The 13,976-nt window shown below is 46.2% G+C and overlaps 1 protein-coding gene across 2 annotated transcripts in view; it reads left to right on the forward strand.

The window, feature by feature from the left end:
* The first annotated feature begins 7,346 nt into the window (after positions 1–7,346).
* Positions 7,347–13,976, forward strand: part of CRK (CRK proto-oncogene, adaptor protein) — a 30,755-nt gene continuing 24,125 nt past the window's right edge. For both annotated transcript variants that reach the window (XM_041725665.1, XM_041725666.1), the window contains exon 1: positions 7,347–7,725. In XM_041725665.1, coding sequence (XP_041581599.1) covers positions 7,485–7,725 — 241 coding nt within the window. In that variant the 5' untranslated portion in view covers positions 7,347–7,484. The remainder of the gene's footprint in view (positions 7,726–13,976) is intronic.

A 13,976-nucleotide genomic window follows, 5' to 3' on the forward strand; every position in this document is an offset into this window, starting at 1 on the left:
GGCCCTGAGGGGCTCACTGATTAGTGATTGACTCAAGTCAGGGAGAAGGGTTCCAAACACTTGACAGAGAAGGTGACACTTGGCATGGGTCCCAAAGGATAGGCTCCAAATTCTGTTGCAAGTGGGGAATATAATCTAAATTGGCCTGGGCAGAAATGGCATTTATTAGCGTTAGCAACCTAGCAGTCCCAGGGTAGAGATGCTTCTAGGCACTCAACATTGTCAGGAATGTGTCTGGAACCATATCTTGGCTCAGCCTTTCTCTGTAGTGGCTCCACTGTCAGGGAAGATTTCTACTTGTGGCATGGCAGCAGCTACCAGCAGCTGTGGGCTTTCATTCTGTGAGGTTAGCATGGGTGGCAGAAAAAAGTGTCTTTCCCAGTAATTCGAAAGTCTCAGAACTGATTCACAGTGGGCTGACTTGAATGAAGTGCTCTTTTCTGCCTCAATCATTATAGTTAGGGAGAAGGGCATATTCTGAGCTGTCTGCCTGGCCTGGGTCATTTGTCTAACTCCCTACCCCACTCCCAGACAGAAGCAGCATGAACCACACCTGACTCATGGTCAAGAGAGGGGAGCAGACAGCTTCCCAAAAGCATCAGAGTGTTGCCTCTAGAAGAAAGGGATTGAGTGTTGCAGGAAGCATCCACAGAACTCCACAGATGACTAAGAGTTTTCCCAAGTGGAAAGACGTGACCAGAAGGGTTTAAAGGCACGAAAAAGCTTAATTTGGTGGCAAGCTACCTGCTGAGGAGTTTAAATTCATCATCTAGAACAGAAGTTCCTGATGAATGTATGACTATCTTGGGCTTGACACAATCCCATGCACACCTAGATTTGACACTCCCCCTCCCAATTACAGAATAAAAGCACCACAATAATTTGTCCACTCTATCAGTAGTAACAGTGGCTGCAAGAAGCCTACAGATAAGATAAGCATTGCGCTGGGTGTAATTACTAGCTCTACAACTGGAGCAAGACTCCTTTCTCTAGCAAGTTGGAGTGTATGCCAGGGTGACGTCACAGACATAACCTACATGTAACCGAAGACCCTTGTCCTTGCAGATGTCATCAAGAATGCTTTGCACCCCTGGCTCACATCCTGCAGGAAGTCCACTGCCCTCCAGGAGATACCTGCCAATTGCAGGAGGCTAATTCAGGCTCTGAACGAGAGCCTGCACTTGACTCTCCATTTGTTTGTTCAGCCAGTTTTTACCTAACGCCTACTGTGTGCCAGGCTCTCTGCCAGGCTCTTGGGATATAGCAAGAAAAAAACCCACCAAAACCTTGTTGTTGTTGTTTTTTTTAAGATTTATTTATTTATTTATTCATGATAGACACAGAGATTGAGAGAGAGGGAGAGACACAGGAGGAGGGAGAAGCAGGCTGCATGCTGGGAGCCCGACGTGGGACTCGATCCCGGGACTTCAGGATCGCGCCCTGGGCCAAAGGCAGGCGCCAAACCGCTGAGCCACCCAGGGATCCCCCTTTTTTTTTTTTTTTAAGATTTTATCTATTCATGAGAGACACAGAGAGAGAGGCAGAGACATAGGCAGAGGGAGAAGCAGGCTCCATGCAAGGAGCCCAATGTGAAACTCGAGCCACTGAGTTTCAATAAACCACTGAGCCACCCAGGCATCCCTCTGCTTTATTTTCCTCTTCTCCTCTACAACATGAGCTCCATAAAACAAGGGTTTGGGGACACCTGGGTGGCTCAGCGGTTGAGCATCTGCCTTCAGCTCAGGGCGTGATCCCGGGGTCCTGGGATCGAGTCCCACGTCGGGCTCCCTGCATGGAGCCTGCTTCTCTCTCTGCCTAGGTCTCTGCCTCTCTCTGTGTCTCTCATGAATAAGTGAATAAAATCTTTAGAAAAAAAAGGCAGAGAAGGGGAAGAGGGAAAGGTGGCTGTGCAGTGTGCAGCTCCAAAAGCACTGGCAAGGGAAGGTTTCCCTGAGAAGGCAACGTGGGGCAGAAGGCTGACAGTGGTGAGAGAGGGACCATGGGTAGCCAGCAGAAGAAACAGCAAGTGCAAAGTGTGGAGGAAGCTTGTCAAAGGACAAAGAAGAAGAACCAGTGGAGCCAGAGAGGAATGGGCAGTGGGAGAAGGGAAGATAGGCATATTTTCATTTTACCTGCTTCAGGTGCTCCTGACTTCCTCACCTCTGAGAGGACAGATGAGCAAGTTGACACTTTCTCTTGGATGCCCTCCCACAAGTGCATCTGTATGAGCAGCTTTCCTAAAGGATGGAGGCAGTGAGAGGCACATACCTCACAGCAAGGCAGACAACGCATGCTCAGCAGTCCTACAGCATGCTGCCACTTGGGAACATCTCATCAATGTTTCTGGGAAGGTCCAGCCTCCTGCCTTGGTTCCCAGCATGCTCTCTTCCCCAAGACCCTTTTTGGAGTCCCCTCACATTTTTCCACAGAGCTTTTGCCTACTGTCTGCCTCTGCACATGTTTTTTTTTTTTTTTTTTTTTTTTAAGTAGGCTCCACACCCAGCTTGGAGCCCAACTCGGGGCTTGAACTTATGACCCTGAGATCAAGACCTGAACTGAACTGAGATGAAGAGTCAGATGTTTAATTACTGAGCCACCCAGGTGCCCCATCTCTACACATTTTAAGACTGATCCTTGTCTCTGCAAAATGAAGGGCTACCCACTGGGAGATGGGTATCTCTCTTTCTCATACTTCAGAAACTCCAATAGAGGCTTGGAGATTTCTGTGTCTCCTTTCTTTCTCCCTGTCTTCATACATGGATGAGAACAGGGCAGAGTAGTATTTTTGTACTAATATGAATTGTACCTCTATACACTCACCCACTTTTTCTTTCTCTCACACACACACACTTTGGAAGGTAATCCTGTCAGTTTTCTCTCTAAATAGCAATATTTTTGTCATCTTGATACAAATAATCTTTCTAGTTTGTTTTTTTGTTTTTTTTTTAATTTTTTTTTAATTTTTTTTTTTTAATTTATTTATGATAGTCACAGAGAGAGAGAGAGAGAGGCAGAGACACAGGCTGAGGAAGAAGCAGGCTCCATGCACCGGGAGCCTGATGTGGGATTCGATCCCGGGTCTCCAGGATCGCGCCCTGGGCCAAAGGCAGGCGCCAAACCGTTGCGCCACCCAGGGATCCCTGTTTGTTTTTTTTTAAGGAAAATTGTGTATGAATAGCCCAACTCCAGAAGATTCCAATTGCATAGTACCCTGGAGTTGTGCAGTGCACAACCTGCACAGTTGTATGGCACAACTCTGATTATTTTTTTTAAGGTTTTATTTATTTATTTATGAAAGACACACACACACACACACAGAGGCAGAGACACAGGCAGAGGGAGAAGCAGGCTCCATGCAGAGAGCCTGATGTGGGACTCGATCCCGGGACTCCATGATCACGCCCTGGGCCTAAGGCAGGTGCCAAACCTCAGAGCCACCCAGGGATCTCCAGCCACCCAGGGATTCCCCCTCTGATTACTTTAGACAACACAGTGCAAGACTAGGCAGGTCATTGACTCCCTGCTTCTCCACTGCTAAAATAAGGAATGCCTTTCTTTAGTTAGGAGTGTATGGAATAAAGGACTTTGGTGTGTTTTTCTCTTGAACAGGGCAGCCTTCCCTTTCTTTTCCCATTTTACTTCTGCTCCTCTTCCAGGTAACTCCCCCCACCCCTACCCCAGTACCAGGAGCCACTCCTAAGCAGGAAGGTCACTTTCTTTTCTTTCTTTCTCTCTTTCTTTCTTTTTTTTTTTTTTTAATATTTTATTCATTTGAGAGAGCACCCGCAGACATGGCTCAAGCTTGAGTCAGGGGGAGGGGCAAAGGGAGAGGTAGAGAGAATTTCTTTTTCTTTTCCAACTTTACAGAGTTTTTAATTTTTTTAAAGATTTTATTTATTTATTCATGAAAGACACACACACAGAGAGGCAGAGACATAGGCAGAGGGAGAAGCAGGCTCCCTGCAGGGAGCCCAATGTGGGACTTGATCCCAGGGCCTCCAGGATCATGCCCTGAGCCGAAGGCAGGTGCTTAACCGCTGAGCTATCCAGGCATTCTGACAGGGTTTTTTTTGTTTGTTTGTTTGTTCATTTTTAAAACTTTTTTATTATTTGAGAGAGAGAGAGGGAGAGAATCTGAAGCAGACTCTGCACTGAACACAGAGCCCGACATGGGGCTTGATCCTACAACCGTGAGATTGTGGCCTGAGCGGAAACCAAGAATTGGATGCTTAACCGACTGAGCCACCGACTGTGACCTCAGGAAGGTCACATTCTTTGTAGGGCAGATCTCAAGCTTATCAGGTGTGTGTGTGTGTGTGTGTGTGACGATTTTAACTGCAAATCCTGAATGTATGAAGGGGAGAGGAGGAGGAGAAGAGAAAGGAAGTAGGGGCAGGATGGGCTTGCCTTCAATTTGTCCCAAGGCCACTTCTGTTCCTACCATGTTGTCCTTTCTGTGCTCCAATAAAAACACATGTAAGTAGTCCCTTGGGTCAGGGTCTCCCCTCCTTGCCAATCTCCTTGCTTATTATCCATCTTGGTTATTTTTTTTAAGATTTATTTATTTATTTATTTATTTATTTATTTATTTATTTATTTATTTATTTATTTATTTATGATAGACACAAAAAGAGAGAGAAAGAGGCAGAGACACAGGAGGAGGGAGAAGCAGGCTCCATGCCGGGAGCCCGACGTGGGACTGGATCCCAGGACTCCAGGATCACGCCCTGGGCCAAAGGCAGGCGTTAAACTGCTGAGCCACCCAGGGATCCCCTCCATCTTGGTTATAATCTATTTCTTCCCTTCCTCCCTCCTTCCCTTCTCTCCTTCCTTTCTTCCTCTTTATTTTGCCCTTATTCTTTTCAAGTCCATTTTCTGTAATCGAACCCACAAGCAGTCTCTGGGTAAGGCCCCGCCTCAAACCTCCGCCATTTGGGAGAAGTGAAGAGCAGACACCTCTCTTTCCCAAAGAGCCAGAATTCACACTGGGATGGCTTCTGCTACTGGCTTGTGGTAACACGCTGTGACTAAGCCAGGGTCACAATGAGTCACAGCAGGGAAGGTGCCTTCACTCCCCTTCCCTTCCCAGAGCAGGCCCAGGGGTGTGTGCAGTAGATCCGGAAGAGGTGTGTTTTTCATGTAAGATCAAAACCCAGGGCTGATTTTTTTTTTCTTTAATGTCTATTTCTGCCATCCTCTTCCAACCTCCTGTCCACATCAATGCCTATTCCAGAAGTCTGAGGATACAGCACAGTGACCACAGCTCTCTGCTCCTTCTAGGATTTGAATACCAGCTCCCTACACAGCAGCTGTGTGTCTCTGGACAAATAACTTAACCTCTCTGAACTTCACCTGTAAAATGAGGATAGTTGTAAAATACCACCCATGAGGCTGTTAAGAGGATTAAATGAGATGATCCATACTAAAAAGGCAGTTAGCGCTATCCCTGGCAGGCAGTATTCCCTGAATAAATGGTAGCTGTTATAACATTTATGTAGTGCTTCCTACACTAGGAGAAAGGGAGACAGAACATAAAGACTCCTAACTCTGGGAAACGAACTAGGGGTGGTGGAAGGGGAGGAGGGCGGGGGGTGGGGGTGAATGGGTGATGGGCACTGAGGGAGGCACTTGATGGGATGAGCACTGGGTGTTATTCTGTATGTTGGCAGATTGAACACCAATAAAAAATAAACTTATGTAAAAAAAAAAAAAAAAGGATACACTACACTACACTGTGGCCTTTGAGGAGTTCTAGTGTAGGACACAGAAAGACCTGTGAATGAAGGATTACAGTACAATGGGTAGGAACTGTAATGGAAATAATATGGACACAGGGCTATGGATGCAGAGAGGAAGTGATAGTTGGTCAAAAAAGGGAAGACAGGGGGATCCCTGGGTGGCTCAGAGGTTTAGCACCTGCCTTCAGCCCAGGGCATTATCCTGGAGTCCCGGGATCAAGTCCCACATCAGGCTCCCTGCATGGAGCCTGCCTCTCTCTGTGTGTCTCTCATGAATAAATAAATAAATAAATCTTAAAAAAAAAAAAAAAAAAAAGAGAAGACATTTGAGATTGAGATCAGAAAGGAGTGAAAGGGTATTCCAGAAAGAAGAAACACAAGGTTCATGTAGGAGCTGTTAAGAGGAGACTGTGACCTCATTTTATGCTGTGACCTAAACTGGGAATTTTAAGTTCTGGAGACTGTTGTTTGTTTGTTTTTTTAAGATTTTATTTATTTATTCATGAGAGACACAGAGAGAGGCAGAGATGTAGGCAGAGGGAGAAGCAGGCTCCCCACAAGTAGCCTGATGTGGGACGCGATCCCACATCCCAGAATCACCCCCTGAACCAGGGGCAGATGCTCAACCACTGAGCCACTCAGGCGTCCCAGTTCTGGAGACTGTTAAAAGTTGTGCACAGGGTAGGAACAGTCTTAGAGTTGTAATTTAGAAAGCACACACTGTCAGATGTGTGCAATGTACTTAGAGCAGCAAGTCTATAGGGCACCAGTGAACACGCTGTTCACAGGAATACAGATACAGATATGGAATACAGAGACAGAGATCACGATAGTAGGGAGAATAGAGGATACCCCTGGCCACGACTAGTGTTTAGAAGAATCTGGGCAAATGACTTGAAAGACTCAATCCAGAGAACTCCTGGCTTGGCACATTCTGCTCTGTCTTGCATGCTCTTCCCCTACTTGCCATTCAACATTCAGCTCAAGCCACCTCCTCTGGTAGGTGGAGGACTGAATCCCTTTACAGACTGGGCTGGAGCCCCTTGTTGGTTCCCTCTCACAGTGCTTGGAATTCCTTTGTCATTGTTCCTGGTTCCTCCCACTGGTCTGTGAATTCTGTGAGGTCAGGGCCCAAACCTTGATCACCTTTGCACCCACAGAGCAAATGTGGTGTCAATAACTGCTGAGTCAATCAGTGCAAACAAAATACTTAATTAAGCCAGTCTAGAGAGAAGATGAAGGAACCACCAGAAAAAGACCAAAGTCTCCAGGAGCTCAGGCCCTGAGGCCACATACATCTTTTGTAGTCCAATTGTGTCTCGGAGTTGCTGCCTAGAATTCCCGGGCCTTCCAGGAACTCGAACCCTGGAGCCGCGTGGCCAAAAGCGCAAACACGTAAACCTCCGCCGACTCCTCGCTGAGCCCCTACCACCGGCCCTGGATTTGGCCCCTCCATCCCCTGCAGTCCCGATCCACGCCAGGCGGCGACGCACACGGCAGCGCATGCGCAGTGCGCACCCGAGCTGTCCTTTGCCCTTCTCCCCATGGCGGGTTGCGGTCCCCTTCCCGGCATCCTCGCGGGGGCAAGGTGCGCGTCATTTCCGGTGGGGAAGGCCCGCGGCCGCCGCCGCCATTTCGGGCACGGCTGTGAAGCTGAGACCCGAGCCGGTCCGCTGGGCGGCGGGCGCCGGGGCAGGAGGGGCGCGCGTGCCGGCGGCGGCCCAGCGTGTAGGCGCGGAGGCGGCCATGGCGGGCAACTTCGACTCGGAGGAGCGGAGTAGCTGGTACTGGGGGCGGTTGAGCCGGCAGGAGGCGGTGGCGCTGTTGCAGGGCCAGCGGCACGGGGTGTTTCTGGTGCGGGACTCGAGCACCAGCCCCGGGGACTATGTGCTCAGCGTCTCCGAGAACTCGCGCGTCTCCCACTACATCATCAACAGCAGCGGCCCGCGCCCGTCTGTGCCACCGTCGCCCGCCCAGCCTCCGCCCGGTGAGGACGGACGGGACGGGAGGCCCCGGGCGGGGTGAGGGCCGCGGAACTCGCCAGCCTGACCGGCTGTCCCTCGCGAGCTAACCTCCACGAGGGACGTGGGCAGAGGGCTGGAGTGACCCTGGCATGGGGGTACCTTGGTGCCCGGGCTCGTTCCCACCACTAGCGGTTGTGTGTGTGTGGAGGAGGAGCCGCTGACCCAGGCCTCTGGGTGTGACTTGGGAGGACAGCCCAGGGGAAGGGGAACTGCTTCGGTCCCAGGGTGGGGCTAGCGCCGGGGCCAGGCACTAGGGCAGGGCGGGCAACGTGGGGACAAAGAGCGGAGGGGGATATTGGCACTGCGGGGGCATCACTTGGCAGCGGTTCCCAGAATGAATTCGATAATCCTACAAGTGGCTTTTTAGGCTTGAAACATTTCCTGTACTGTTAGAGAGCCGGGTTTGGTTTGGAGAGCTATTCTCCCCTGCTGGCCTTTGATAGGAAGTCACCACATACTAGCCCGGAGGGATGGAGACACCCTCAGGAAACCGGTCAGCTTTTTCCTTTCTTGGGCATCTTTCCAAAATACTTTTTACTGTCCTCTTCCCCCGTGGAGGACGAAGGTGGTGAGCTAAGTGCCTTGGTGACAGAAGTAAGCCCTCTGTGATCAGCCCAGAACAAGTTGATGTCCAGCTGACCGTGTCCAAGAGATCTTGGCGTCCAGAGACTCTTTTCCACAAATAGAGGGTTCTAGTTTTCAGGGCATTTTGTGGAGGACAGATTCTGTGCCCCCACACCCCTCCAGGAAATAAGCCAGTGGAAACAGTCCCTTCCTTGAAAGTGAATGGAACTTCCAATTTCATTGGACTTAAGCATTGTCAATGTCGTATGTCAGGGCCTCTTCTTGCTCAGTAAGTTGGGGCTGTGGCCCTTTTCTTTCTTAACCAAGGGTCACTGAGATGTGACTGTCCTACTTATGCCTTTAGAGCTGTTTGGAGAATGTTAAGGAGGTTCATGCACTTAGTACTTGAGATTTGTGAAATACAGAGTAATTCTGAGGTTATTGTCAGATTACCATCATCTAAAAAAAAAAAAAAAAAAAAAGATTACCATCATCTGTGTAACAGCACCAAGAGTTGTAGTCTTTCTCATTTTTCAAATTGAAGCAGCTTTCTTCTGACCAGCTGAGGCTAGCTCCAGGCCAGTCTCATAAGAATTAGGAGCCTCCTGAGCCAGCCTTTGCAAAGTTGCCCTTTAGGGATAGTCCTAATTTAGATTCATTCACTCTGGCCAGAAATAGGGAGACGGGATAGTCAGTCTCTGTTGCTAACACGTATCAATTATAGAAAGAGTATGAGATCTTTAAATCCAGGAATTATCCTAGGTCTTCTCAGTCTGCTTGGTTTAATTTTTATTTTAAGATTTTATTTATCTATCTATCATCTATCTGTCTATCTATCTATCTATCTATGAAAGACACAGGCAGAGGGAGAAGCAGACTTCTCACTGGGAGCCCGATGGCAGGACTCAATCCCCAGACCCAGGATCATGCCCTGAGCTGAAGGCAGTCACTCAACCGCTGAGCCACCCAGGCGTCCCAGTCTGTTTGGTTTAATAGCATAACATGAGACAGGAATACTGATAGAACATAAATTTGCCCTAAACCCGATATGTTGTGCTTTTCACCACCTTCTTGGTATCTAGGGTTGTGCATTACAGTGCAGTAATATGTCAAACTGTCACTGAAACTCAATTTTCAACCTCCTGCACCCCCAGTTTTCAACCTTTTATGTATGCATTTTGCAAAATTTGGAGATGACAACAGGCAGGTTTGCTGGTTTGAGCTTTCTACACACCTTCGTGTTATGACTTTATATCTGTGCGCTTACCTTGATATTGAGCTCCACCTTTTCATAACAGATAGGAGTTCAAATCCTTGGCTCAAGAGAGAAGGTGAAGATTGCCAGAGTTTGTGGATGGGGTGTGGAAAGTTCACAGGCATTGTGTTAATTCTTGTTTCTGGTAATGTGCCCAGTTTTTCACATAGAGCAATTGATTGAGTTGCTGTCTTTATAAAGGTTACTTAATCTTTGTTCTCCTTGCTCCCCCGTCAAGCTCTTTTTTTTTTGAAACTATACAGAGGAATTTCTTTAATTTTAGAAAAGCGTGTAGAGTATTAATAGCTAACATTTATTGACTGGTTATTCTGTGCCAAGTACTTTGCTGAGTACTTTCTGTGCCTTATCTCATTTTCTGTCTATAACAATCTGGTGAGAAATACTGTAATCTCTATTTATTAAAATATTTTCATTTTATAGGTGAGGAAACAGAGAGATTCAGGAACTTGCCCAAGGTCACACAGCTGATAAATGACTGAGCCAGATTTTCAACTTCAGAATTCTGACTAGAGAGCTGACACTATTCTGTACTTCTTTCTCTTTCCTTTTGAGATCTGAACAGTGCTCATAGAAGATTTGTTTCTGTCACAGGGTCCTATGTTCTGTTTAAAGACCAAAAGGAAAGGATGACAAGAAGAAACTAGCTTTAGTATTTGGACAATACATGTCTGTTATCTAAAAGTCAATGATGAGGGACGCCTGAGTGGCTCAGTGGTTGAGCCTCTGCCTTTGGCTCAGGGCATGACGATCCCAGAGTCCCGGGATTGAGTCCCCACATCAGGCTCCCTGCATGGAGCCTGCTTCTCCTCCCTCTGCCTATGTCTCTGCCTCTCTCTCTCTCTTTCTGTGTCTCTCATGAATAAATAAAATTTAAAAAATAAATAAATAAAATAAAAGTCAATGATGAGGCTTTTAAATACTTATTTGGCAAATTGAAGATGAAAAATGAACTTTTTGCTTAGGATTATATAGCATATTTTGTGGACATAATACATGGGTAGAATTAATATGGAATGGCTCAGATACAGTTTTTAGAGGCATGGGGTAGGATGGATCGGGTATTTTTAACCTTTTTTTTTTTTTTTTTTTTTTAATTTATTTATGATAGTCACAGAGAGAGAGAGAGAGAGAGGCAGAGACACAGGCTGAGGAAGAAGCAGGCTCCATGCACCGGGAGCCTGATGTGGGATTCGATCCCGGGTCTCCAGGATCACGCCCTGGGCCAAAGGCAGGCGGCCAAACCGTTGCGCCACCCAGGGATCCCTATTTTTAACCTTTTCTGGTGAATCTTTTTAAATTAGATGTGTAGCTTCTGCAGGCTGCCATAGTCTGGGAGCACCCTGGTTGTGCTTCAGGGCTCTGAGGCAGGGCTTGGGCAAGTCTACTGGTCATACTCTGTCAGGTTGGACTTCCAAGGTAGACCTCTTGGGAAGGCTTTGCAATCATTGCTTCATACATTTCTTCAAACAATGAGGTATTGCTAGACCTTGGCCAGTAGACAATCAACAAAACTGAGCAAGTGTGAGCTGGGAGAGTAATTATAAGTTTGAGCTCTGGAGCTCGGGTTTGAATCTTCCTTGCGACTTACCACTTATATAACTTTGGGCATGTTCTTTAAATTGCCTCTGCCTCAATTTCCTCATTTGTAAAAGAGAGGAAATAATAATATTGACCTCATAGGTTTGTATTGAGGATTAAGTGAATTTTAGTGTATTAAATGCTTAGGAATGGGGCTAGCATGTAGTAAATACTTAGTATTAGCTATATTAGTTTTATGTACATACATAACTATGAGATTGGGAGAGCAGGAGTTGAAGAAAAATGGAAAACTGTTCTCAGCATTCAGAGGCTCATAGGCAGGCATGGTGTGGGTTGGTGAGCACTGATAAGATAGCATGTGTAAGAGAGTAAGTGCTGGGGTGGAGGGGTTTGGAGTGCATCAAGAAGTATGAAAGGACCTTGGATCCAAGACATAGAAATATGATGGCACTTGTTGTTACCTGCCTAACCCAGACAGAGCCTTCTACCTATTCTTCTAGTGGGTGAGGGGCAGAAATTTAGAGTGGTTATTGTTTGTGTTGCCTCTGCAAGGTGGTGCTGGACCAAACCACTCTCTAGAGATCTAGTGGGACTGTTCATTACCCGTTGTTGCCTTTTTGTACCTCCACCGTCTGTTTCATTTGTGTACCTCATCTTTGCAGTTCTCAACCCGGTCCTTGTGTTTTATTCCTCAATTACGGAAAGTATCCCTCCATCCAGTGGTTCTGGAGAAGTTCTTCAGTGAGTTACTTAAAGGTTTACAACAGAAAAAGGATTTCATGATAAAAGAAAGTAGATTTATTTATTGCAGGACTTCTCAGCCTTTACTATGCTCATGTGAAAGTATGACCCTCCCAAGAGTGGCAGGCATTTGACCGCAAGACTTTTTAAGAAGCATCTTGAGATACTGTAAAATCTTCTCTGGGAAACAGTACAGAGGACTTTGGGTTTGGGATTAATCAAACATTTCTAAAGGAATTGAGAGGTTTAGGCAGGATATTAAGCTGAATTTGCTTTTGATTAAGCACCTGTAATGTTCCAGCAACTTTTAGGAATTTTATTACATTGGTGTTTGGCACCCTGAGAAGTTAAATAACAGCTCATACAGCTAGTAAATGGCAGAACCAGAATTCATCAAACCCAATCATTCTGAATCTGCAAAGTACCATGTTGATACCCACCATTTTTAGAAAGTTCTATTTGCTTAGGAGACCAGATATTTGATACCTCTTTAGGAAACCTCAGATGAAAGTCAGCAGCATTTTTAGCCCTTTGTATTGGACAGGTGGTGGGGTGTGTTTAAGCAGTTTTTATAAATATCATAGGCAGAAGAGAAGGAAAGGAGTGGGAGTTAAGGAAAGAGGAAGGGGGGAAATGGAAATGCTTTGATATAAGAAGCTGATGATGGAGCTGCTGTGGTAGTACCCATACCAGAAGTGACCTGGCCTGTTTTAGCCCACAGAGCTTTTAGGTATTCTTCATAAAACCTCAGGGAATGGTGGTGTTAAAGATTGATGTAACCTGAGGGTTAAAATGCTTAGAAGTAATGAGCATGTACAGAAACCAAAAGAATATCTAACTGCTTGCATTGATTTTGATTTCTGAGTGTGTTTGTTCATAACTGCATGTTCAGAATACTAGCCAGGTTTACGTAGGACAAGTCAGAAAGGTTTGCTAAGTCCCAGCAATGAGAACTGGTTATTGGTTCTTTTCTCTAGACTGACTGTATCTCCTTCCTTTCCCGCCCTTTTACTTCCTGCCTTTGGCTGTTTGTGGTTGGAAGGAGATGAAGTAGGGTAAAGGAGACACATAGCTGATGAGGTTTGGGCTTATCTGAAATTTATGTTCTTTTCTCTTCCCTTCCCTTCTGGAGTTTGGATCAGCGAAGGTTGATGGGCCATATATCTGACTGCTTCAGCAGTTCACAAAAAGGCATTCCTGTGGTGGAATTATTACAGTATCATTAGAATATGAGGAAATTGGACAGCCCCGGTGGCTTAGCAGTTTAGTGCCGCCTTCAGCCCAGGGCGTGATCCTGGAGACCCGGGATCGAGTCCCACGTCGGGCTCCCTTCATGGAGCCTATTTTCTTCCTCTGCCTGTGTCTCTGCCTCTCTATCTCTCTGTATCTCTCATGAATAAATAAATAAAATCTTAGAAGAATATGAAGAAATTTATAAATAATATTAGAGCAGGGCCTGGCTGACTCAGTGGGTAGAGCGTGCAACTCTGGATCTTGGGGTTGTGAGTTCAAGTTCCACATTGGGTGTAGAGATTACTTAAAAATACAATCTTAAAAAAAAAAAAAAAAAAAAAGAGGGATCCCTGGGTGGCTCAGCGGTTTGGCGCCTGCCTTTGGCCCAGGGTGCGGTCCTGGAGTCCGGGGATCGAGTCCCACGTCGGGCTCCAGGCATGGAGCCTGCTTCTGTCTCTGCCTCTCTCTCTCTCTTTCTCTCTCTCTCTCTCTATCATAAATAAATAAACAAACAAATCTTTAAAAAAATAATAAAAAAAAGAATATTAAAGATTTTCCTTGGTGTTTTGCTTGTATTTCTGTGACTGCTAGGATTGCCAAGCGAAGCCAAAAAAAAAAAAAAAGAAAGAAATTGTGGGTCCAGTTTACAGTACAGCATTTGAGCAAGAAATGAACCAGCTTCTACCTTTATGTTTATGACAGAGGAGCTGCCATTTTTTCTTTTCATAATTTCACAGTGATCTTTCTAAGGCCCCTTGGCTTTGTAGTCTTATATGTTCTTCTAAACTTTTCTCCCCTCCCCCCAAAAAACAAACACAAAGCATGTTTTTATTTGGACTAGTAGAGTAATGGAGGAACCAT

This window comes from Vulpes lagopus, chromosome 12, assembly GCF_018345385.1.
Source record: "Vulpes lagopus strain Blue_001 chromosome 12, ASM1834538v1, whole genome shotgun sequence".
Taxonomy (NCBI): domain Eukaryota; kingdom Metazoa; phylum Chordata; class Mammalia; order Carnivora; family Canidae; genus Vulpes; species Vulpes lagopus.